The sequence below is a fragment of the Oncorhynchus keta genome, chromosome 36, assembly GCF_023373465.1.
Source record: "Oncorhynchus keta strain PuntledgeMale-10-30-2019 chromosome 36, Oket_V2, whole genome shotgun sequence".
NCBI classification, from domain to species: Eukaryota; Metazoa; Chordata; class Actinopteri; order Salmoniformes; family Salmonidae; genus Oncorhynchus; species Oncorhynchus keta.
Genome location: NC_068456.1, coordinates 2,562,716 through 2,588,074, shown reverse-complemented (window position 1 = coordinate 2,588,074; position 25,359 = coordinate 2,562,716). Strand labels below are relative to the sequence as shown.

Here is a 25,359-nt window from a genome sequence, read left to right as displayed (position 1 = left end):
GCAGAAATGCCCAATTGACTGACCCGTTGAACTCGGGATGGCCGGGCAGTGATAGTGGTTCCTCTCCATCGATCGTTGGTGTTGATTTAAGCCTGTCCATTTGGTGATGGTTCATCACTGTTGAAACCTATTACAAACGGACAAAAGTCAGCCGTCAAGTCAGCATCCATCAGCCAAGAAGATAGCATTCTGACACCAAATTGATACATACTGACACCAAACCCACTTTGTCCAACACATTTAGAAGCCAACTATCACATATTTCAGAGTAGGCCCAAAATTCACAGCGCCTTCTGTTTAAAACTTATTTCGGCTGAAATCCCGCTAACAGCATCGATATGACAACAGCCAGTGAAAGTGCAGGGCGCCAAATTCAAACAACAGAAATCTCATAATTAAAATTCCTCAAACATACAAGTATTTTACACCATTTTAAAGATACATTTGTTGTTAATCCCACCACAGTGTCCGATTTCAAAAAGGCTTTACGACGAAAGCACACCAAACGATTATGTTAGGTCAGCACCTAGTCACAGAAAAACACAATTTTTCCAGCCAAAGAGAGGAGTCACAAAAAGCAGAAATAGAGATCAAATTAATCACTAACCTTTGATGATCTTCATCAGATGACACTCATAGGACTTCATGTTACACAATACATGTATGTTTTGTTTGATAAAGTTCATATTTATATCCAAAAATCACAGTTTACATTGGCGCCTTATGTTCAGTAATGTTTTGCTTCCAAAACATCTGGTGATTTTGCAGAGAGCCACATCAATTTACAGAAATCATAATAAACATTGATAAAAGATACAAGTGTTACGCGTGGAATTATAGATATACCTCTCCTTAATGCAACTTTACGGAAAAAGCAAACCATGCATAAAGATACCCGCCATGTTGTGGAGTCAACAGAAGTCAGAAATAGCATTATAAATATTCACTTACCTTTGATGATCTTCATCAGACTGCACTCCCAGGAATCCCAGTTCCACAATAAACGTTTGTTTTGTTCGATAAAGTCCCTAATTTATGTCCAAATACCTCCTTTTTGTTTGCGCGTTTAGTTCACAAATCCAAATTCATGAGGCGCGAGCACTAGGTCCAGACAAAAAGTCAAAAAAGTATCATTACAGTTCATAGAAACATGTCAAACGATGTATAGAATCAATCTTTAGGAAGTTTTTAACATAAATCTTCCAACCGGATAATTCCTTTGTCTTTAGAAATGCAATGGAACACAGGTCGCTCTCACAGGCGCACGCGTGATCAGCTCATGGCCTTCTGCCAGACCTCTGGTTGAAACAGCTCTCATTCTCTCCTCCTTCACAATACAAGCCTCAGACAAGGTTCTAAAGACTGTTGACGTCTAGTGGAAGCCTTCGGAAGTGCAATCGGACCACATTTACACTGTATCTTGGATAGGCAAAGAGTTGAAAACTACAAACCTCAGATTTCCCACTTCCTGGTTGATTTCTCTCTTATTAAAACAAGACCCAGATGGCAAATATAAAGACACAGTCTATCTAAAAAACTGGAGACCCCTTACACTTCAATGTTGTTATACAAAAATACTAGCGAAATGCATAGCACTCAGAATTAAAAGGGTTTTACCAGGTATTGTTCATCCATGTCAGACAGGTTTTTTACATGGACGATACATTGGAGATAATATACGACAACTACTAGAAATAATAGAACATTACGAAACATATAAGAAGCCAGGAATGGCATTTATAGCGGAAAAGCCATTTGATAAAGTAAGACTGGATTTTATTTATAAATACCTGGATTTTTTTCAATTTCGGTAATTCTCTTAAATAACGGCTACTTCTCAGAGAGTTTTGAATTGTCAAGAGGAGTTAAACAAGGGTGTCCGCTATTTGTTATAGCCATCAAAATGCTAGCTATAAAAATCAGATCCAATAACAACATTTAGAGGATTAGAAATCCAAAGCTTAAAAACAAAGGTATGCTGATGACTCAAGTTTTATAGCTAAATCCCTGCAATGTCTCATTGAAGATCTGGATAACTTTTCTGTACTCTCTGGACTAAAACCTAATTATGATAAGTGTACAGTATTACGTATTGGATCTTTAAAAAATACAACTTTACATTACCCTGCAGTTTACCTATAAAATGGGCTGATGGTGAAGTAGACATACTCTGTATTCATGTCACAAAATATATAAATAAACGCTCCACAATGAATTTCAATAGAACACTTGTGAAAATAGACAAGCTCCTGCAACCATGGAGAGGTAAATACCTGTCTATTTATGGGAAAATTGCTCTGATTAACTCCTTAGTCATATCTCAGTTTACTCACTTACTTAAGGTGCTGCCTACTCCTGATGGTTCATTTAGCTTTATCTGGGACGCTAAACCAGACAAAATAAAACGTGCCTATCTATATCATGAATATGAATTGAGAGGGTTGAGATTATTAAATATAAAAGCACTAAACCTCTCTCTAAAAGCGTCACTCATTCAAAAGTTTTATTTGAACCCTATATGGTTCTCAAGTAGATTACTAAGAAAAGCTCATCCATTGTTTAAAAATGTCCTTTTTGTCTTTGTGCAGATTGCCATGTCTCATTTTCGATTAATTGAAAATTATACTTTTTTCAAAGTATCTGTCTTTTTCAAACAAGCTTTGCAGAGCTGGCTACAATTTCAATTTCATCCCCCTGAAAAGATAGAACAAATATTATGGCTGAACTTAAATGTGCTGGTTGATAAAATACCTGTATTTATGGGAAAGATGTTTGAAAAGGGTATTTTGTTCTTAAATGAAATTGTAAATTGGAATGGTAGAATTATGTCCTTCATGGAGTTATCTGAGTTGTACAACAGTACAACCAATTGATTGCAGCGTTACCCCCAAAATGGAGGAGGCAGGTGGCAGCGGGAGGAGGTAGGGAACTGGTCTGTCTGCCCAATATAAAGGATCAAAATTGGCGGAGGAATAAAAATAGCATAAACAGGAAAGTATACCAGTTTCAATGGAGGACCAGGATGTTGACAACTGTACCATACAGATTGCAAAATAGTTGGCAAGAGATTTTTGATGTACCGATTCCATGGTACAGGGTGTATGAGTTGATATATAAAACAACGCAAGACTCAAGACTTTGTGCTTTTCAGCTAAAATTATTATATTGAATTCTTGCCACCAACAAAATGTTGAATATTTGGGGCATAAATACATCGAGGCTCTGCAGATTTTGTTGTGAGGATACAGAATCAATAGACCATTTATTTTGGTATTGCACTCAGGTAGCTTCTTTCTGGTCTCAGGTTCAGGAATGACTGAAAATGTATAGCATTAATCTAAAATTGACCCTAAAAATAGTACTGTTAGGAGATCTGGAGAGACCGTGTCAGTCAATTACTAATATACTAATACTCTTAGTAAAAATATTTATCTTCAACTTGTGGATTCTATTCGATTAGATAGATTGAAATTGTACGTTAAACATCACAGCATAGTTGAAAGATCTATGTTACGTAAAAACCCGAAGAGGGTGGCCAGCAGAGACAGATGGGATGGGTTGAGGGAAGCTGAGGGTCGGGATGAAGAATTAGAGACAGGTGGGAGTGGAGTTGCTGTGTGGGAGATAGAATGATGGTCAAAGAAGTTTGAATGACACTGAGGGGCAGTGTTTTTACACCTAATGCCGGTTTGCCTGAGGCTGATGCCGTGCAGGTGTTTGTACGCATTCATATAAACACACATATACACACGCTCTCATTCAAATAAACACATACAAGAACACATACATATATGTAATAGTGCCAAACATGCACACAAACATGTACAGTTGGCATTGCTGTTATAATGTTAGTTGTCCTTGATGTCCTTTGTTTTAAATGTATTATTTTGTTTTATTATTTTTGGGGCATTGTTGTTTGCTGTTTTCTTCTGTCTTTTCCTTTTTTCTCTTTAGTTCATTCTCTTGGTTGTTGGTGCATTGGAGGTTTCTTGGGGGTGGGGAATGGGATTAATTGTATTTTTTATTTCCCTCCCTGTGGGAGGGGTCTCGAATGGTTGAGGGACAGCTATTGGGGAACTGTGGGGTGATCTTGGAAGGTTCGGGTTCACGTTTTTTGGCCTGGTGGTAGATGTTTCAACGTGCCCTTGAGCAGGGCATTGACCCTGGATGCTTCTGTGTGTCACTCTGAATGGGAATCTGTTGGATGACTGGTATGATGTAGTTGTTGAGCGGCTTCACTGCAAGTATATTGTATGTTTCGGGTATTCAATAATAAATTACAAATTACATTTTTAAAAACTTATTAAACAGCATGATCATTACACAGATGCACCCTGTGCTGTGGACAATAAAAGGCCACTCTAAAATGTGCAGTTTTGTCACACAACACAATGTCAAAGATGTCAAAAGTTTTGAGGGAGCATGCACTTGGCATGCTGACTGCAGGAATGTCCACCAGAGCTGTTGCCAGAGAATTGAATGTTCATTGCTCTACCATAAACTGCCTCCGACATTGTTTTAGAACATTTGGAAGTACTTCCAACCGGCCTCACAAACGCAGACCACGTGTAAATACGCCAGCCCAGGACATCCACACTCGGCTTCTTCAACTGCGACTAGCCACCCGGACAGCTGATGAAACTGAGGAGTATTTCTGTCTGTAATAAAGCCCTTTTGTGGGGAAAAACAAATGCTGATTGGCTGGGCCTGGCTCCCCAGTGGGTGGGCCTGGCTCCCCAGTGGGTGGGCCTGGCTCCCCAGTGGGTGGGCCTGGCTCCCCAGTGGGTGGGCCTGGCTCCCCAGTGGGTGGGCCTGGCTCCCAAATGGTTGAACCTATGCCCTCTCAGGCCCACCCATGGCTGCTCCCCTGCCCAGTCACGTGAAATCCATAGATTAGGGCCTAATGAATTTATTTCAATTGACTGATTTACTTATATGAACTCTAATTCAATAACATCTTTGAAATTGTTGCATGTTACATTTATATTTTTGTTCAGTACAGTAACTGTAACAAATTACATTTCGAAAGTAACCTAGCCAAACCTGCAGAGAGGCATGTTTGTTCTACATAGTGTATTTCTATCTAGACGTGGCCCTTTGTAGCTCAGTTGGTAAGGCATGGCACGCGTAATGCCAGGGTAGTGGGTTTGATTCCTGCGACCACCCATATGTAAAATGTATGCATGCATGACTATAAGTCTCTTTGGATAAAAGACATACTGTATATATTATTAAAATGTTGCATCCTGCTGAACGAACCCAGGGTGAAGGATAGGGAGGAATAGGTAGGGTCTAAGGGTCCATTTGGACCACTCTGGTTAATCTTGTCATTATTAAAATGTTCAAACTTATTTTACTGTTGGTGTATGATGACTGTATGTATGTATGATGTTGATTGTAATGTTTTGAAGGGTCTATGCATTCTGCTTTGCATCTCAGTGCACATTTTATACCATACAAAAACTTGACAACGAATGTGTAGACATGCTATTTATTGGAAAATATGTTATCTATTATAAAATAATAATATGTCTACACTTTTCAGTGTGTTGTTCTTTCTCTCCCCACTGTCTCTATCTAGCTCACTCCCCCCACTGTCTGTAGCTCACTCATTACTGATGAGGCTTGTCTGTTCTCAGATTCCATACTTGGATATTAGTTACCTAGCAACGAGTTAAACAAACAACCTGTTTCCACTAGATAGCACAGTCACAAAGTTAAAGTTGGCCATATCGTATATATATATATATTCTTTTGCTTTTTGGTCTTAATTTTAGATTAGGGTTAGTGATACGGTTATCAGTGAGGTTACGGTTAGGTTTAAAATCAGATTTTAAGAAGAGAAATTGTAGAAATGGGCGGGGTTTATGACTGTGGCTATGGTAACTAATGACGACCATCGTGGGACGCTAGCTAGCTAACGATACAGGCTAGCTGCAAATCGAAGTGCAAAGTTGTCCGATGAAGGACCGGTATACAGAATGGACAAAGAATTAAACGAAGAAATATTGCAAGACTTGTTTGCCTGGATAGACAAAATACCACTGTCCAGACCTAAGAGGAATATAACAAGAGACTTCAGCGACGGAGGTAGGATATCTAAATGAACGACGTCGTCAGAGAGGGGGAGACCCAGTAACACGAAATGAATCTGCTCTGGCTCCTACTCTGATCTCTAGTTCAATGATGGAAGGCAAATGTAGCTGGGAGGTATGGGAGGATTCTTCTACACGGGGTAGTGAGTGATCACTCCCCAATCAAGTGTACTGTAAGAATGAGGGTGGAAGATGCAGCAGGAAATGGGATGAGGAGATATTTTTCAAATGATATTTTCAGGAGTTGAGGGCTGTTGCAGGTGAATTCAAATCAAATTGTATTTGTCACATGCCACTGAATACAACAGGTGTAGTAGACCTTACAGTGAAATACTTACTTACAAGCCCATAGCCAACAATGCTTTAATAAGTTAAGTAAATAAAAAAAAGTGTTAAAGTTAAAAATAGATTTAAAAAAGTAGTACAAAATTGAAAATAAAAATAACAAATAATTAAACAGCAGCAGGAAAATAACAAGTGAGGCTATATACAGGGGTTACCAGTACAGTGTGAATGTGCAGGGGCACCGGTTAGTTGAGTTAATTGTGGTAATATGTACATGTAGGTAGAGTTAAAGTGACTATGCATAGATTATAAACAGAGTTGCAGCCGTGCAAAAGAGGGGTCTGGGTAGCCCTTTGATAAGCTGTTCAGGAGTCTTATTGCTTGGAGGTAGAAGCTGTTAAGAAGCCTTTTGGACCTCGACTTGGCGCTCCGGTACCGCTTGAGGTACGGTAGCAGAAAGAACAGTCTATGACTAGGGTGGCTGGAGTCTTTGACAGTTTCCTCTGACACCGTCTGATATAGAGGTCCTAGATGGCAGGAAGCTTGGCCCCAGTGATGTACTGGGCCGTACGCACTACCCTTTGTAATGCCTTGCGGTCAGAGGCAGAGCAGTTGCCATACCAGGCAGTGATGCAACCATGCTCTCGATGGTGCAACTGTAGAACCTTTTGAAGAACTGGGGAACCATGCCAAATCTTTTCAGTCTTCTGAGGGGGAATAGGCTTTTTCTCTTCACGACTGTCTTAGTGTGTTTGGACCATGATAGTTTGTTGGTGATGTGGACACCAAGGAACTTGAAGCTCTCAACTTGTTCCACTACAGCCCCGTCAATGAGAATGCGGGTGTGCTCGGTCCTCATTTTCCTGTGGTCCACAATAGAATTCAGTGCAGATATAGAAACAGTGAATGATGTAGTAAGAGGATCAATAGTAGGGGCTGCAAGGCAGGTGATGGGTACAGGTGGGAGAAGGAGGGATGCAGTTCCCTGGTGAACTGAAGAGTACAGAGAAGGAAGCTGTGAGTAGGAACGGTGCTTTAAGGATGTTTAAAGGGTCCTATAACTACCAGCACATGATATAGTATAAACAAGCCTAAGCTGTCGTAAGTAGGACCATTAGGACAGTTAAGAGGGAGTATTGGCGTTGGTTTTGTGGAAACATAGGCAGGACTACTCCTCTGGGAGAGGTGTGGGGGATGATTAAGGGGATGAGTGGGGTCAGACGAGAATGCGATCTCCCTGTGCTGAAAAGTGGGGAGTGTTGCAGTGAAAGACATGGAGAATATATAGATATTATCCCAGGCATTTGTGAAGGTGCACAGTTTGGTTCCGCTTTAAATGATGTTCAGCTTTTAAAGGCTTCATAAAGCCTTCACAATGCCTTCATAAGCACGACATAAATGTGTTACAACGCATCTATAACTGTATGCCATGCTTTATAAAGGATTCATAAATGTGGCATAACTGTGTCACTTAATCACCAATATGACATAACCCACTACGTCAAATATGATATAATCATGTGCTTTATAAAGGGTGAAATGTTGTGCTGAAGGATGGCATACGCTCTAAAGTGATGTCATGTTAGTCACATTACACCTAATATTGTTCCCAGACACTTCTGCCCAAATGCACGGAAGATCTGGTGGACCAACGCATCAAACTTGGCCATCATTAGTTAGGGTAAGGTTTAAAATCACATTTTAACAAGATAAATTGTGGAAATGGGAGGGTTTATAAATGATTAAGAATTTTTGACTGTGTTAAGTAGTGACGATAACAATTTTTTTACATTTTTTTTATTTCACCTTTATTTAACCAGGTAGGCTAGTTGAGAACAAGTTCTCATGTGAACAGACAACACAGATTTACACATGGAGTAAACAATTAAACAAGTCAATAACACAGTAGAAAAAAAGGGGAGTCTATATACAATGTGTGCAAAAAGCATGAGGAGGTAGGCGAATAATACAATTTTGCATATTAACACTGGAGTGATAAATGATCAGATGGTCATGTACAGGTAGAGATATTGGTGTGCAAAAGAGCAGAAAAGTAAATAAATAAAAACAGTGTGGGGATGAGGTAGGTGAAAATGGGTGGGCTATTTACCAATAGACTATGTACAGCTACAGCGATCGGTTAGCTGCTCAGATAGCTGACTTTACTCAGTAAGGTCACTCCTATAGAATTCTATGGGCAACTTTGACTGGTGGATATTCCAGGCTTATATGTGCAATGTGTGCAATAGCCTGAGGATAACGTTATCCCAGGAAACACTTACCTTGATAAAAGCCCCTAACCTAAAGAAATTGAAAGTGTCTTTCTACTGAAACCAAGTTACATATTCCTCAGTACACAAACATGCACACAACAAAAACGAGTCATACCGCACGGTGCTGGGCCAGGTTACGTCTTTGACACATTCACCCACTCCCCAGCTGAAAGATCAGCCACAAAATGTTGGCATCATTGTAACAGGTTGTAATCAAAGCCCTGGTACAGTGGGTTCAGGTTGGACTACTCCCAAGTCATTTAGGTTCTGACACACAAAAACGCTTTGCGGGTCCATCAATCAATTTAAATACCTTTCACACATTACAGTAACCTTCATATTTTACCTTTATTTAACTAGGCAAGTCAGTTAAGAACAAATTCTTATTTACAATGACGGCCTAGGAACAGTGGGTTAACTGCCTTGTTCAGGGGCAGAACAACAGATTTTTACCTTGTCAGCTCGGGGATTCGATCAAGCAACCTTTCAGTTTACTGGCCCAACACTCTAACCACCTGCCGGCCCTTCATAAATCGGCAGAACGTTAGTAACCTATTTATTGACACTTTATGCATTTTCCTGTAATACGTACAGTGGTTTGTGAAAGTATTCCCCTTGGCATTCTTCCTATTTTGTTGCCTTACAACCTGGAATTAAAATGGATTTTTTTGGAGGTTTGTATCATCTGATTTACACAACATGCCTACCACTTAGAAGATGCAAAATAAATAGAAATTGTGAAACAAACTAGAAATAAGACAAAAAATTAAGAGACTGGTATTTTTGCCCATTCTTCAAGGCAAAACTGCTCCAGCTCGTTCAAGTTGGATGAGTTCCGCTTGTGTGCAGCAATCTTTACCACAGTCTTTACCACAGATTCTCAATTGTATTGAGGTCTGGGCTTTAACTAAGCCATTCCAAGACATTTAAATGTTTCCCCTTAAACCATTCGAGTGTTGCTTTAGCAGTATGCTTAGGGTTATTGTTCTGCTGGAAGGTGAACCTCTGTCTCAGTCTCAAATCTCTAGAAGACTGAAACAGGTTTCCCTCAAGAATTTCCCTGTATTTAGCACCATCCATCATTCCTTCAAGTCTGACCAGTTTCTCAGTCCCTGCCGATGAAAAAATGAAAAAACTCTAGGGGTGATGAGAGGTGTTGGGTTTGTACCAGACATAGCGTATTACAAAAATATCAATTTTAATCTCATCTAACCGGTGTACCTTCTTCCATATGTTTGGGGAGTCTCCCACGTGCCTTTTGGCAAACACCAAACATGTTTGCTTATTTTTTCTTTAAGCAATTGCTTTTTTTCTGGCCACTCATGCGTAAAGCCCAGCTCTGTGGAGTGTACGGCTTAAAGTGGTCCTATGGACAGATACTACAATCTCCGCTGTGGAGCTTTGCAGCTCCTTCAGGGTTATCTTTGGTCTCTTTGTTGCTTCTCTGATTAATGCCCTCCTTGCCTGGTCCGTGAGTTTTGGTTGGTGGCCCACTCTTAGCAGGTTTGTTGTGGTGCCATATTCTTTCCATTTTTTAATAATGGATTTAATGGTGCTCTGTGGGATGTTCAAAGTTTCTGATGTTTTTTATAACTCAACCTTGATCTGTACTTCTCCACAACTCTGTCCCTGACCCGTTTGGAGAGCTCCTTGGTCTCCATGGTGCAGCTTGCTTGGTGGTGTCCCTTGCTTAATGGTGTTGCAGACTCTGGGGCCTTTCAGAACAGGTGTATATATACTGAGATCATGTGACAGATCATGTGACACTTAGATTGTACACAGGTGGACTTTATTTGACTAATTATGTGACTTGTGAAGGTAATTGGTTGCATCAGATCTTATTTAGGGGCTTCATAGCAAAGGGATTGAATGCATGCACCACTTTTCCATTATTTTATTATTTTAAAGTTATTTTTTTCATTTCACTTCACCAATTTGGACTATTTTGTGTATGTCCATTACATGAAATACAAATAAAAAATATATTTAAATTACAGGTTGTAATAAATAGAAATACGCCAAGGGGGATGAATACTTTTGCAAGGCGCTGTAGTTTGAAGTGAGACAACTTTCGTCATTCATAACACATCCATACAGACTATATTGCATGACCCTGTACTTACAAAAAAGTCTTGCTTCTCTTCCTGCTGGAGGCTTTGCATGTTGGTTCCAACATTAAAGTAACCACAAAGAAAGTTAGCAACTCTGTTAGGAAAAGCATTTGTCACACCATCTGGATAAGGGAATTTCTGTGCTGCACCAGAAACTCTAAATGGGAAGATGGGGAAACTCCGTTCAATTCATATTACTAAATTCCTCTGGGACACACAAGGCTCAACAGTACATTAAAATTGGTTGGAAAATGTCTGACTGGGAGGTGTGATCATGAGGAGATGGAGACCGTGGAACACATGTTATTTCAGTGTCAGTAAAAGGGAGAGATTGTTATCAGATTTGAGGAGTAATGGTGTTGAAAAGCCAAGCATAGGTGAACTGCTGAGAAAATCTTCAGGGCATGTAATATTTCATTATGTATTTAGTTTCCTTAATTTCCTTGAGGAGATGAGAATAATGGATAGGAGCTATACCTTCCCTGTTTCTGGTCCACACTCCAGTCCAGTTGGTGGCGGTAAAGCATCTTAAAGTTGGTTGCAAATTACCATGTAAAACAAGAAGAAGAAGCAGCAGTGGAGCGAGATGGAGGTGGGGTGTGGGCTAACAATGATTAGGCCGAGGGTAGAGTTTCCTGAACTCGGTCCTCTGGACTCCAAGGGATGCACATTTTTTGCCCTAACACTACACAGCTGATTCAAATGATAAAAGCTAGATCATTAGTTGATTATTTGAATCAGCTGTGTAGTGCTAGGGCAAAAAAAAACAATATATGCACCCCTTGGGGTTCTGAGGACAGAGGGAAACCCTGACCTAGGGGCTAACTTAGGTACTTGAGTTAACCAACAGCTTTGGTGCTGATCATTTATAAATGGTTCATCTATTATAAATAAATGATTTATTCAATGTTTAAATGAATAACTTTTCTTTCTGTTGTCAGTTTCACTGAGCACTGTCCTGTGGTTGTCAACTAAGAAAAGTTAGTCCAGACAGAAACATGTCATAGCAGTGTTGTTTATATCGGCCCTTGTTCCAGTGATGGCTGCTGAGGTCGTCAAGTATTTCTTTCCCAAACTGGTGGAACTTCACAACTACACCCCAGCCAACTCTATACAGCAAAAACTCAGCAACTGGGGCACTCTCAACAGGCAAGTGTGTGTGTGTGTGTGTGTGTGTGTGTGTGTGTGTGTGTGTGTGTGTGTGTGTGTGTGTGTGTGTGTGTGTGTGTGTGTGTGTCAATGTACTGAACAGGTTCCTCTGGGAATCGTAGAGAATTTGATGCTGTATTCTACTTCTAAGCAACTACACAGGGCCGTGAGAACTCCTACTCACTAACCACTGGGTTGGACCACAGCCATTTTGGATCCAGCCATATACATTTGAAGTTGGAAGTTTACATACACTTAGGTTGGAGTCATTAAAACTAGTTCTTCAACCACTCCACATTTTTTTTTGTTAACAAACTATAGTTTTGGCAAGTCGTTTAGGACATCTACTTCATGCATGACACAAGTCATTTTTCCAACAATTGTTGACAGACAGATTATCTTTTAATTCACTGTATCACAATTCCAGTGGGTCAGAGGTTTACATACACTAAGTTGACAGCTTGGATAATTCCAGGAAATGATGTCATGGCTTTAGAAGCTTCTGATAGGCTAATTGACATCATTTGAGTCATTTGGAGGTGTACCTGTGGATGTATTTCAAGGCCTACCTTCAAACTCAGTGCCTCTTTGCTTGACATCATTGGAAAATCTAAAGAAATCAACCAAGACCTCAACAACAACAAAAAATTGTAGACCTTCACAAGTCTGGTTCATCTGTACAAACAATAGTACGCAAGTATAAACACCATGAGACCACGCAGCCGTCATACCGCTCAGGAAGGAGGCATGTTCTGTCTCCTAGACATGAACGTACTTTGGTGCGAAAAGTGCAAATAAATTCCAGAACAACAGCAAAGGACCTTGTGAAAATGCTGGAGGAAACAGGTACAAAGATATCTATATCCACAGTAAAATGAGTCCTATATTGACATATCCTGAAAGGCTGCTCAGCAAGGAAGAAGCCACTGCTCCAAAACCGCCATAAAAAAAAACAGACTATGGTTTGCAACTGCACATGGGGACAAAGATTTTGAGAATTGTCCTCTGGTCTGATGAAACAAAAATAAAACTGTTTGGCCATAATGACCATTGTTTTGTTTGGAGAAAAAGGGGAGGCTTGCAAGCTGAAGAACACCATCCCAACCGTGAAGCACGGGGGTGGCAGCATCATGTTGTGGGGATGCTTTGCTGCATTAGGGACTGGTGCACTTCACAAAATAGATGGCGACATGAGGAAGGGAAATTATGTGGATATATTGAAGCAACATCTCAAGGCATCAGTCAAGCTTGGTCTTAAATGGGTCTTCCAAATGGACAATGACCCCAAGCATAGCCTAGTGGTTAGAGTGTTGAACTAGTAACCGGAAGGTTGCGAGTTCAAACCCCCGAGCTGACAAGGTACAAATCTGTCATTCTGCCCCTGAACAGGCAGTTAACCCACTGTTCCCAGGCCGTCATTGAAAATAAGAATATGTTCTTAACTGACTTGCCTGGTTAATTAAAGGTCAAATTTAAAAAATGTTTTAAAAATTGTGGCAAAAAGGCTTAAAGACAACAAAGTCAAGGTATTGGAGTGGCCATCACAAAGCCCTGACATCAATCCTATAGAAAATTTGTGGGCAGAACCCGAAACGTTTAACCCAAGTTAAACAATTTAAAAGTAATGCTACCAAACACTAATTGAGTGTATGTAAACTTCTGACCCACTGGGAATGTGATGAAAGAAATAAAAGCTGAAATAAATAATTCTCTCTACTATTATTCTGACATTTAACATCCTTAAAATAAAGTGATGATCCTAACTGACCTAAGACAGGGAATTTTTAAAATGTCAGGAATTGTGGAAAAACTGAGTTTAAATGTACTTGGCTAAGGTGTATGTAAACTTTCGACTTCAACTGTGTATCCATAGCATAGCGCTAATTGCACACATTAACATATGCTTCCTCTACTCTCGCACCGGGGGGGTTTCCTTAGCTACAGATCTAGGTACAGCACCCCCTCCCCCAATCTAACCTTATCCAATTAGTGGGAGAAATGCAAAACTGACCCAAAATCAGCGTGTTTCCATGTTAACAGGAAGGTGTTCTCCAAGCTGAACTTCCACATCCCAGAGGAGACAGTGAAGAGGATAGTGGTGAGCACTGCTGGAGTAATAGAGCCTGTCCTGTGTTCGCTCCGAGAAAGGATTGACGACAAGAGACAGCAATGCACTGAAGACACACTACTGGTTTGTGTGTGTGTGTGTGTGTGTGTGTGTGTGTGTGTGTGTGTGTGACCATCTAACTTTCGATCAAACAACCTTTGCTGATCAAACATTTCATTCTCATCATGCACACATCCAGTCCCTGTTCATAGGGTAGAGCATAGAATAGAACAGAGGTGTAAAATAACAACACACTAACTATTCTTCTGTCTCCTAGGATGTGGAATACTACAACAACAGGAACCGAGAGAAACCTCTCACAGGTACAGAAACCTGACCCCTGACCTAACACCTGACTCAGGCAGTGTGTACAGAGCTGTTGGTTTTCTCTCTACAGTGAAGACAAACACTTGTATAATGTGACACAGTTCTGCATAGGGTGACTCCTCTGCTGACCCAGATATACTCAGCACCTTCAGTTAGCTGGTAGTTAGAGGAGGTGACTGAGTCAGAACTTGGTCAGCTGCACACACACACACAGAGACAAAGACACACACACACGCACACACACAAAAGTGGGTCAGGAGCCGCTGCGGTCAGTAATGACCTTTAAAGGGCTGAGAATGTATGGGAGCATCCAACAACATCACTGTCTCCATTAGAAGTATCCATGTAACTCTGTCTGTTGTCTGTAAGCAAACCCTAACCCCCTAGACCTCCCATTCAGTCCATAGGATGCCCAGGCTGTGTCCTCTCAGCCCAAAGCCAGTAGTCTCACTGTTCTATCTACCTTCTCCTGCTGACGTACAGATAGACACACGGATAGAGAGGCATCCTTCTACTGTTGACGGACGGGCAGACAGACAGACAGACAAGATAGACAGATTAGATTTGTGGTGCAAATGTAACATCACTCAGTGGATTGTCTCTGTTTCTCCATCTTCTGTGTCCCTCAGAGCCACCTCCCAAGAAGAAAGAGGAGAGGGCACACGTACACCAACACACAGACAAGACTAGGTACTACTAGCACTCACGGTGTGTCAGTCTTTAAATGTAATGGATGTGTTCCAGGTCATCCCACCTTAGTCATGCTGCACAGATTATCAGACCTCAGACATCTGGAGGAGGAACCATATTCATTTGTTATAGTAATCCTCTGAGATGTGCAGCACAACAGAAAAAAAATATTGTACAATCTGGACTTTTCTATAATGTGTGTGTGTGTGTGTGTGTGTGTGTAGCACTGTGCTAGGTTCTCAGGTGGACCCAACCATCCGTCTTGTGCTGGAGGAGAAGGAGCAAGCTCTACTTGCCTTACAGGAGACTGTGGAGGTACACACACACACACACACTCTTTGGGCGGCAGGGTTACAGGTGTAATCTGGCCTCTTGAGTGACACTTTCTGAGTGTGTAGTGTAGTGGGAGTGTGTCACTATCCGTCAGCAGGTGTGTGTGTGTGTGTGTGTGTGTGTGTGTGTGTGTGTGTGTGTGTGTGTGTGTGTGTGTGTGTGTGTGTGTGTGTGTGTGTGTGTGTGTGTGTGTGTGTGTGTGTGTGTGTGTGTGTGTGTGTGTGTGTGTGTGTGTGTGTGTGTGTGTGTGTGTGTGTGTGTAGATCCTGCAGATCAAGGTGAACAGACTGGAACACTTGGTTCAGCTAAAGGACATGAGACTTGAAGACCTGACACGCCATCTGGAGAGATACAAGGCCAGGGCTAACGTGCCTTGATACACACCGAAGCGGACCCACTCAGAAACACACACTTAATTCTCAGACACAACTAGAAACAACAAACACACCTCTCCTTTTTATAAACTCAATTTTTCTAACAACAAGTGCTTGTTTTGCTATCAGCCTGTACTTTTCTATAAGCTAGCACTGAATGTTTTGTGAAGCATTTTTTAATTTGTTGCATTTATTCGATCATAACAGATGATATTGTATTGAGAATGTGTGTGTGTTTTCTATCTATAATCTGCTAGATTGAGTGGACTACTAGACGATAAGGTTTGTTGTGTGGATCTGATGTGTGTCTATCGCTGTGCCTTTATAACAGCCATGTGGCCACTAACCTCTGAAGCTGTCTAAATAAAACACTGACACTAAATCTGTCCAGTCTCTTTTCTGATCCATGCGTATGCTGTGTTCCGGAGTTCTAAATTTGAGCAGCTGCTGAAAAATGAGCTCCTGTATATATTGAGATTTAAATGTTTTTTTAGAGTGAAGTACATCGAAAAAAATCAAGAGAAAACTGCAAGACTCAATAGAAGACAAAACAAGGAACAAACCAAAAAAGACAGGCTTTTGAAAAATTAACTATTTTTCATAAAATTGTACAGTTATCTGAGCTAGCTGAATTGCTAGCAGAATTGTTTACTTGTTGCTAAGCAGTTGCTAGGGACTCTCCTGGAAGAAGCTAGCTAGCTTACAAAGAATAACAACAAAAAATATCTAGTTAACAGAAGAAAGGAAGACAAAATAAGGACAAAAGAAGGACAGAAGAAAAAGGAAAAGAAAGAGGACAACAAAGTGAAACAGTCAGCACTTCTATTGCAACTTCGTATTTCGTCATCCTAACGTAGTCTACACTGCTATCTGCCCAGCAGCTAGCCAGCTAGCAAACGTCCACCGTCTACCGAATAGCAGCACTGTAGAAACTATTACACTCAACTGAACGACTTGATTAGTGTAGTGTTAGCTAGCTACATAGTTGTCTTTGCTGTCTTCGTATACAAGATAATTGTGAAGTTTAGAGCGTGTAGTCTTAGAGTGATTATCTTAATTTACCGAGGTTAGCTAGCCAGCTATTTGTCGTCCTTAACGTAGGAGACACTGCTAGCTAGCCAACAGCTAGTCAACGTCTACTGAATAGAACTTCCGCACTCAACAACCCGGTCGCATTCCGCTTCACTCCACAGGTAGTATCACATTTTCATTTCATTTCATTACAGCACAACGGTTTGATTTGTTTGATCGTAGCTAGCTACATAGCTAGCTACATAGCCGTCTGTGTATCAAAGATAATTGTGTAGTCTAGAGCGATTTTCTAGGTTAGCTAGCCAGCTATTGTCGTTCTTTTAACGCAACGTAACGTAATCAACACTGCTAGCTAGCCAGCTAGCCCCCGAATAGCAGCACTGTAGAAACTATTACACTCAACGGAACGACTTGATTAGTGTAGTGTCAACAACGCAGCCACTGCCAGCTAGCCTACAAAGTCAACAACGCAGCCACTGCCAGCTAGCCTACTTCAGCAGTACTGTATCATTTTAATCATTTTAGTCAATAAGATTCTTGCTACGTAAGCTTAACTTTCTGAACATTCGAGACGTGTAGTCCACTTGTCATTCCAATCTCCTTGCATTAGCGTAGCCTCTTCTGTAGCCTGTCAACTATGTGTCTGTCTATCCCTGTTCTCTCCTCTCTGCACAGACCATACAAACGCTCCACACCGCGTGGCCGCGGCCACCCTAATCTGGTGGTCCCAGCGCGCACGACCCACGTGGAGTTCCAGGTCTCCGGTCTGCGGTCTGCGGTCAGTTACCAGCCCTTTCAAGCTTAACATCCTTATCATTTATCGCCCTCCAGGTCCCCTCGGAGAGTTCATCAATGAGCTTGATGCCTTGATAAGCTCCTTTCCTGAGGACGGCTCACCTCTCACAGTTCTGGGCGACTTTAACCTCCCCACGTCTACCTTTGACTCATTCCTCTCTGCCTCCTTCTTTCCACTCCTCTCCTCTTTTGACCTCACCCTCTCACCTTCCCCCCCTACTCACAAGGCAGGCAATACGCTCGACCTCATCTTTACTAGATGCTGTTCTTCCACTAACCTCATTGTAACTCCCCTCCAAGTCTCCGACCACTACCTTGTATCCTTTTCCCTCTCGCTCTCATCCAACACTTCCCACACTGCCCCTACTCGGATGGTATCGCGCCGTCCCAACCTTCGCTCTCTCTCCCCCCGCTACTCTCTCCTCTTCCATCCTATCATCTCTTCCCTCTGCTCAAACCTTCTCCAACCTATCTCCTGATTCTGCCTCCTCAACCCTCCTCTCCTCCCTTTCTGCATCCTTTGACTCTCTATGTCCCCTATCTTCCAGGCCGGCTCGGTCCTCCCTCCCGCTCCGTGGCTCGACGACTCATTGCGAGCTCACAGAACAGGGCTCCGGGCAGCCGAGCGGAAATGGAGGAAAACTCGCCTCCCTGCGGACCTGGCATCCTTTCACTCCCTCCTCTCTACATTTTCCTCCTCTGTCTCTGCTGCTAAAGCCACTTTCTACCACTCTAAATTCCAAGCATCTGCCTCTAACCCTAGGAAGCTCTTTGCCACCTTCTCCTCCCTCCTGAATCCTCCTCCCCCCCCCCACTCCTCCCTCTCTGCAGATGACTTCGTCAACCATTTTGAAAAGAAGGTCGACGACATCCGATCCTCGTTTGCTAAGTCAAACGACACCGCTGGTTCTGCTCACACTGCCCTACCCTGTGCTCTGACCTCTTTCTCCCCTCTTTCCAGATGAAATCTCGCGTCTTGTGACGGCCGGCCGCCCAACAACCTGCCCGCTCGACCCTATCCCCTCCTCTCTTCTCCAGACCATTTCCGGAGACCTTCTCCCTTACCTCACCTCGCTCATCAACTCATCCCTGACCGCTGGCTACGTCCCTTCCGTCTTCAAGAGAGCGAGAGTTGCACCCCTTCTGAAAAAACCTACACTCGATCCCTCCGATGTCAACAACTACAGACCAGTATCCCTTCTTTCTTTTCTCTCCAAAACTCTTGAAAGTGCCGTCCTTGGCCAGCTCTCCCGCTATCTCTCTCAGAATAACCTTCTTGATCCAAATCAGTCAGGTTTCAAGACTAGTCATTCAACTGAGACTGCTCTTCTCTGTATCACGGAGGCGCTCCGCACTGCTAAAGCTAACTCTCTCTCCTCTGCTCTCATCCTTCTAGACCTATCGGCTGCCTTCGATACTGTGAACCATCAGATCCTCCTCTCCACCCTCTCCGAGTTGGGCATCTCCGGCGCGGCCCACGCTTGGATTGCGTCCTACCTGACAGGTCGCTCCTACCAGGTGGCGTGGCGAGAATCTGTCTCCTCACCACGCGCTCTCACCACTGGTGTCCCCAGGGCTCTGTTCTAGGCCCTCTCCTATTCTCGCTATACACCAAGTCACTTGGCTCTGTCATAACCTCACATGGTCTCTCCTATCATTGCTATGCAGACGACACACAATTAATCTTCTCCTTTCCCCCTTCTGATGACCAGGTGGCGAATCGCATCTCTGCATGTCTGGCAGACATATCAGTGTGGATGACGGATCACCACCTCAAGCTGAACCTCGGCAAGACGGAGCTGCTCTTCCTCCCGGGAAGGACTGCCCGTTCCATGATCTCGCCATCACGGTTGACAACTCCATTGTGTCCTCCTCCCAGAGCGCTAAGAACCTTGGCGTGATCCTGGACAACACCCTGTCGTTCTCAACTAACATCAAGGCGGTGGCCCGTTCCTGTAGGTTCATGCTCTACAACATCCGCAGAGTACGACCCTGCCTCACACAGGAAGCGGCGCAGGTCCTAATCCAGGCACTTGTCATCTCCCGTCTGGATTACTGCAACTCGCTGTTGGCTGGGCTCCCTGCCTGTGACATTAAACCCCTACAACTCATCCAGAACGCTGCAGCCCGTCTGGTGTTCAACCTTCCCAAGTTCTCTCACGTCACCCCGCTCCTCCGCTCTCTCCACTGGCTTCCAGTTGAAGCTCGCATCCGCTACAAGACCATGGTGCTTGCCTACGGAGCTGTGAGGGGAACGGCACCTCAGTACCTCCAGGCTCTGATCAGGCCCTACACCCAAACAAGGGCACTGCGTTCATCCACCTCTGGCCTGCTCGCCTCCCTACCACTGAGGAAGTACAGTTCCCGCTCAGCCCAGTCAAAACTGTTCGCTGCTCTGGCTCCCCAATGGTGGAACAAACCCCCCCACGACGCCAGGACAGCGGAGTCAATCACCACCTTCCGGAGACACCTGAAACCTCACCTCTTTAAGGAATACCTAGGATAGGATAAAGTAATCCTTCTCACCCCCCCCCCTTAAAAGATTTAGATGCACTATTGTAAAGTGGCTGTTCCACTGGATGTCATAAGGTGAATGCACCAATTTGTAAGTCGCTCTGGATAAGAGCGTCTGCTAAATGACTTAAATGTAAATGTAAGAATATACAAATGGGACAGGGGGTGCATTAACACATTACACAAAGACCTTAAGGGATATACACACACATTTATAATTCTTGGTGAGAGAATGCCAAGAGTATGCAAAGCTGTCATCCAGGCAAAAGGTGGCTACTTTGAAGAATCTCAATATAAAATGTATTTGGATTTGTTCAACACTTTTTTGGTTACTACATCATTCCATATGTGTTATTTTATAGTTTTGATGTATTCACTATTATTCGGCAATGTAGAAAATAGTACAAAAATAAAAGAAAGACCCTTGAATGAGTAGGTGTGTCCAAGCTTTTGACTGGTACTGTTGTGGCATGGTTCGCTGGCCCTTGACTTAATCTCGGGCCTAAATATTATCCAAATACCAGCTTCGAGGGTATTATCACTTTTATACAAGGGTTACTAGCCTTTCTCTAAATAGCCCATCCAACTACCTCATCCCCATACTGTATTTATTTATTTTGCACCACAGTATCTCTACTTGCACATTCATCTTCTGCACATCTATCGCTCCAGTGTTTAATTGCTATATTGTAATTATCTCCCACTATGGCCTATTTTATTGCCTTTACCTCCCTTATCTTACCTAATTTGCACACACTGTACATATACTTTTTTTTCTCTACTGTATTATTGACTGTATGTTTGTTTATTCCATGTGTAACTCTGTGCTGTTGTATGTGTCGAACTGCTTTGCTTTATCTTGGCCAGGTCGCATGAGAACTTGTTGTCAACTAGCCTACCTGGTTAAATAAAGGTGAAAAGAAATGAAAAAATTGACTAAATATTAGGAAAGTTGATAAATAAAATGTTGGAAGCCTATAGAAAGCTGATGGAATCCTCCTATTTTTAATAGAGGCCATCAAAAGTCACACAATTGCATATCCTATAGAAATATTGCTCAACATGAGCTTATGGACACTTTATTCGATTTTTGATTACACTTGCATTGATGTCAGAGTGATTAGAGGGACAACAGAGTGCTGAGTACCAGGCAGTTAGCAAGTTTGGTAGGCTACTAATGACCAGCAGCAGCATCAGAGCGTGGAGAAGCCTAATTACCGTGACTAAATGGTCACATGGAATTTGACTGCCGTCATCAAATCAAATCAAATTTTATTGGTCACATACACATAATTAGCAGATGTTAATGCAAGTGTAGTGAAATGCTTGTGCTTCTCGTAATGACCATGCAGTAATATCTAACAAGCTATCTAACAATTTCACAACAACTACCTTTTACACACAAGCGTAAAGGAATGAATAAGACTATGTGCATATAAATATATGGATGAGCGATGGCAGAACGGCATAGGCAAGATGCAGTAGATGGTATAGAGTACAGTATATACATATGAGATGAGTAATGTAGGTTATGTAAACATTATATAAAGTGGCATTGTTTAAAGTGACTAGTGATACGTTTATTACATCAAATGTTTAATTATTAAAGTGGCTGGAGATTTGAGTTGGCAGCAGCCACTCAATGTTAGTGATGGCTGTTTAACAGTCTGATGGCCTTGAGCTAGAAGCTGTTTTTCAGTCTCTCGGTCCCAGCTTTGATGCACCTGTACTGAACTTGCCTTCTGGATGATAACGGGGTGAACAGGCAGTGGCTCGGGTGGTTGTTGTCCTTGATGATCTTTTTGGCCTTCCTGTGACATCGGGTGGTGTAGGTGTCCTGGAGGGCAAGTAGTTTGCCCCCGGTGATGCGTTGTTCAGACCTCATTACCCTCTGGAGAGCCTTACGGTTGTGTGCGGAGCAGTTGCCGTACCAGGCGGTGATACAGCCTGACAGGATGCTCTCGATTGTGCATCTGTAAAAGTTTGTGAGTGTTTTTGGTGACAAGCCAAATTTCTTCAGCCTCCTGAGGTTGAAAAGGCGCTGTTGCTCCTTCTTCACCACGCTGTCTGTGTGGGTGGACCATTTCAGTTTGTCCGTGATGTGTACGCCTAGGAACTTAAAACTTTCCACCTTCTCCACTACTGTCCCGTCAATGTGGATAGGGGGGTGCTCCCTCTGCTGTTTCCTGAAGTCCACGATAATCTCCTTTGTTTTGTTGACGTTGAGTGCGAGGTTATTTTCCTAACACCACACTCCGAGGGCCCTCACCTCCTCCCTGTAGGCCGTCTCGTCATTGTTGGTAATCAAGCCTACCACTGTAGTGTCATCTGCAAACTTGATTGAGTTGGAGGCGTGCATGGCCACGCAGTTATGACCCCGTGACCTCTGGTGTAGCAGTAATAGGGTCACCGTAACAGCCCTAGCAGTGACATACCCATGGGTTGGACGATACTTTTCTCGTCAATCATCTTGAAAAAAATGTACACTTAAAAACGTAAAATAAACCAATCCTCCATTGTTAACACAATGGAAAGGTCAAATGCTTTATCATCTAAATGTTGAACGTTTGTGCATGATAGAGAGAAACATCAAGAGTGATGTGGGCGCTGGGTGTGAGCAGGTGGGTCTGGGCAGGGGCGATGTTGTGGATGTTTGTGTGTCTCTGTAGATTGTCGTTTGAATGTGTATGTTTTGTATTGTTAAAATAACATTTAAAAAATCGTACAATTTTGTGAGGGATTTTGTCATGCAGAAAAAACATTACAAAATTATTATTAATCAAAACTATATTTAATTATATTTAATTTGTTCTTTTTAGCCTAACCTGCCTGCACATCACTGGCTGAGTCCAAAGTTTCTTCATAAATGTAATTGACTAGTTTTCTTTTAAAATCTGAACTTGATCAAGTTTTAATGCACTGATTGTCTTCACTGCAGATCTGACCCATCACACCAAGAGGACCACTACGCTCCAGATCGTTTTCTGTGCTCAGAAGTCCTTGGTTTGTTTTTGCCATTGCTTGATCTATTTTAAATGTAAGAATATGTTGCAGATTGAAACTTTAATTGGTGCCTATGGAAACAAATAGAAATGTAATGAACGTTGTTTTCCCACCCAAAAAATCTGGACACTTCATGAATGAGATGTCATTGTGGGAAGGGGCTGTTTTTTTTAAAGGGGAATAACTACAAACAGATATCAGCTAAATCAGGCACTAAATGTCAAGAATAAAACAAATAAAATAAATGTAATATAAAAAAAAGAAACATCCTCTCACTGTCAACTGCATTTATTTTCAGCAAATTTAACATGTAAATATTTGTGTGAACATAAGACTCAACAACTGAGACAAACTGAACAAGTTCCACAGACATGTGAATAATGTGTCACTGAACAAAGGAGGGGGGTCACCAGCTGCATTAAGTACTGCAGTGCATCTCCTCCTCGTGGACTGCACCAGATTTGCCAGTTCTTGCTGTGAGATGTTACCCCACTCTTCCACCAAGGCACCTGCAAGTCCTCTGACATTTCTGGGGTAATTGCCCTAGCCCTCACCCTCTGATCTAACAGGTCCCAGACGTGCTCAATGGGATCTTCGCTGGCCATGGCAGAACACTGATATTCCTGTCTTGCAGGAAATCACGCACAGAACGAGCAGTATTGCTGGTGGCATTGTCATGCTGGAGGGTCATGTCAGGATGAACCTGCAGTAAGGGTATCATATGAGGGAGGATGTCTTCCCTTTTTTGAGATCTGGCTGCGGACCACCTGCTAGGGCCATAGCTATGGATGAGGACACAGGTCTCGACCTCTGTAATAAATCAAATATAAAAACTAATTTAGAGTGTATTCGGAAAGTATTCAGACCCCTTGACTTTTTCCACATTGTTACGTTACAGCCTTATTCTAAAATGGATTACATTAAATGATTTCCTCAATCTACACATAACCCATATTAACAAAGCGAAAACAGGTTTAGAACTGTTTACATTTTTTTTTTAAGTAAATAAACTGAAATACCTTATTTACATAAGTATTCAGACTCTTTACTATGAGAATAGAAATTGAGCTAAGGTGCATCTTTTTCCCATTAATCATCCTTGAGATGTTTCTACAACTTGATTGAAGTCCACCTGTAGTTTTATTCAATTGACTGGACATGATTTGGAAAGAAACACACCCGTCTACAGTCGTGGCCAAAAGTTGAGAATGACACAAATATTAATTTTCAAAGTCTGCTGCCTCAGTTTGTATGATGGCAATTTGCATATACTCCAGAATGTTATGAAGAGTGATCAGATGAATTGCAAAGTCCCGCTTTGCCATGCAAATGAACTGAATCCCCCAAAAACATTTCCACTGCATTTCAGCCCTGCCACAAAAGGACCAGCTGACATGTCAGTGATTCTCTCGTTAACACTGGTGTGAGTGTTGACGAGGACAAGGCTGGAGATCACTCTGTCATGCTGATTGAGTTCGAACAGACTGGAAGCTTCAAAAGGAGGGTGGTGCTTGGAATCATGGTTCTTCCATGATTCCATGGAAGAGCTACAGGACTGATGTCCTGTGTCATGCCAACAGTAAAGCATCCTGAGAACATTCATGTGTGGGGTTGCTTCTCAGCCAAGGGAGTGGGCTCACTCACAATTTTGCCTAAGAACACAGCCATGAATAAAGAATGGTACCAACACATCCTCCGAGAGCAACTTCTCCCAACCATCCAGGAACAGTTTGGTGATGAAAAATGCCTTTTCCAGCATGATGGAGCACCTTGCCATAAGGCAAAAGTGATAACTAAGGCTCGGGAAACAAAACATTGATATTTTGTGTCCATGGCCAAGAAACTCCCCAGACCTTAATCCAATTGAGAACTTGTGGTCAATCCTCAAGAGGCGGGTAGACAAACAAAACCCCACAAATTCTGACAAACTCCAAGCATTGATTATGCAAGAATGGGCTGCCATCAGTCAGGACGTGGCCCAGAAGTCAATTGACAGCATGTCAGGGCAGATTGCAGAGTTCTTGAAAAAGAAGGGTCAACACTGCAAATATTGACTCTTTGCATCAACTTCATGTAATTGTCAATAAAAGCCTTTGACACTTATAAAATGCTTGTAATTATACTTCAGTATTCCATAGTAACATCTGACAAAAATATCTAGACACTGAAGCAGAAAACTTTGTGGGAATTAATATTCGTGTCATTCTCAAAACTTTTGGCCAAGACTGTATATAAAAAGGTCCCACAGTTGACAGTGCATGTCAGAGCAAA

General features: G+C 42.2%; 1 protein-coding gene across 2 annotated transcripts; it reads left to right on the top strand.

Moving 5' to 3' along the window:
• Positions 1 to 5,822: 5,822 nt before the first annotated feature.
• On the top strand, positions 5,823 to 16,141 carry spef1 (sperm flagellar 1). Of its 2 annotated transcripts, none has more exons than XM_035753840.2 (7): positions 5,823 to 6,090; positions 11,802 to 11,913; positions 13,954 to 14,011; positions 14,298 to 14,343; positions 14,977 to 15,037; positions 15,262 to 15,352; positions 15,634 to 16,141. In XM_035753840.2, exons 1-7 carry the CDS (start codon positions 5,982 to 5,984, stop codon positions 15,745 to 15,747), a joined length of 591 nt encoding a protein of 196 aa, XP_035609733.2. In that variant the 5' UTR covers positions 5,823 to 5,981; the 3' UTR covers positions 15,748 to 16,141. The 2 variants fall into 2 exon arrangements, with proteins under 2 accessions (XP_035609733.2, XP_035609732.2); XM_035753839.2 differs by having other exon boundaries at positions 5,840 to 6,090; positions 13,954 to 14,104; positions 15,634 to 16,140.
• The last annotated feature ends 9,218 nt before the right edge of the window (positions 16,142 to 25,359 follow it).

Coding starts and splice junctions, on each gene's coding strand:
- spef1 (XM_035753839.2), top strand. CDS start 5,982: ATGGACAAAGAATTAAACGAAGAAATATTGCAAGACTTGTTTGCCTGG. Junction 14,105..14,297: donor GCACTGAAGACACACTACTG/GTTTGTGTGTGT, acceptor TCTGTCTCCTAG/GATGTGGAATACTACAACAA. Junction 15,353..15,633: donor CCTTACAGGAGACTGTGGAG/GTACACACACAC, acceptor GTGTGTGTGTAG/ATCCTGCAGATCAAGGTGAA.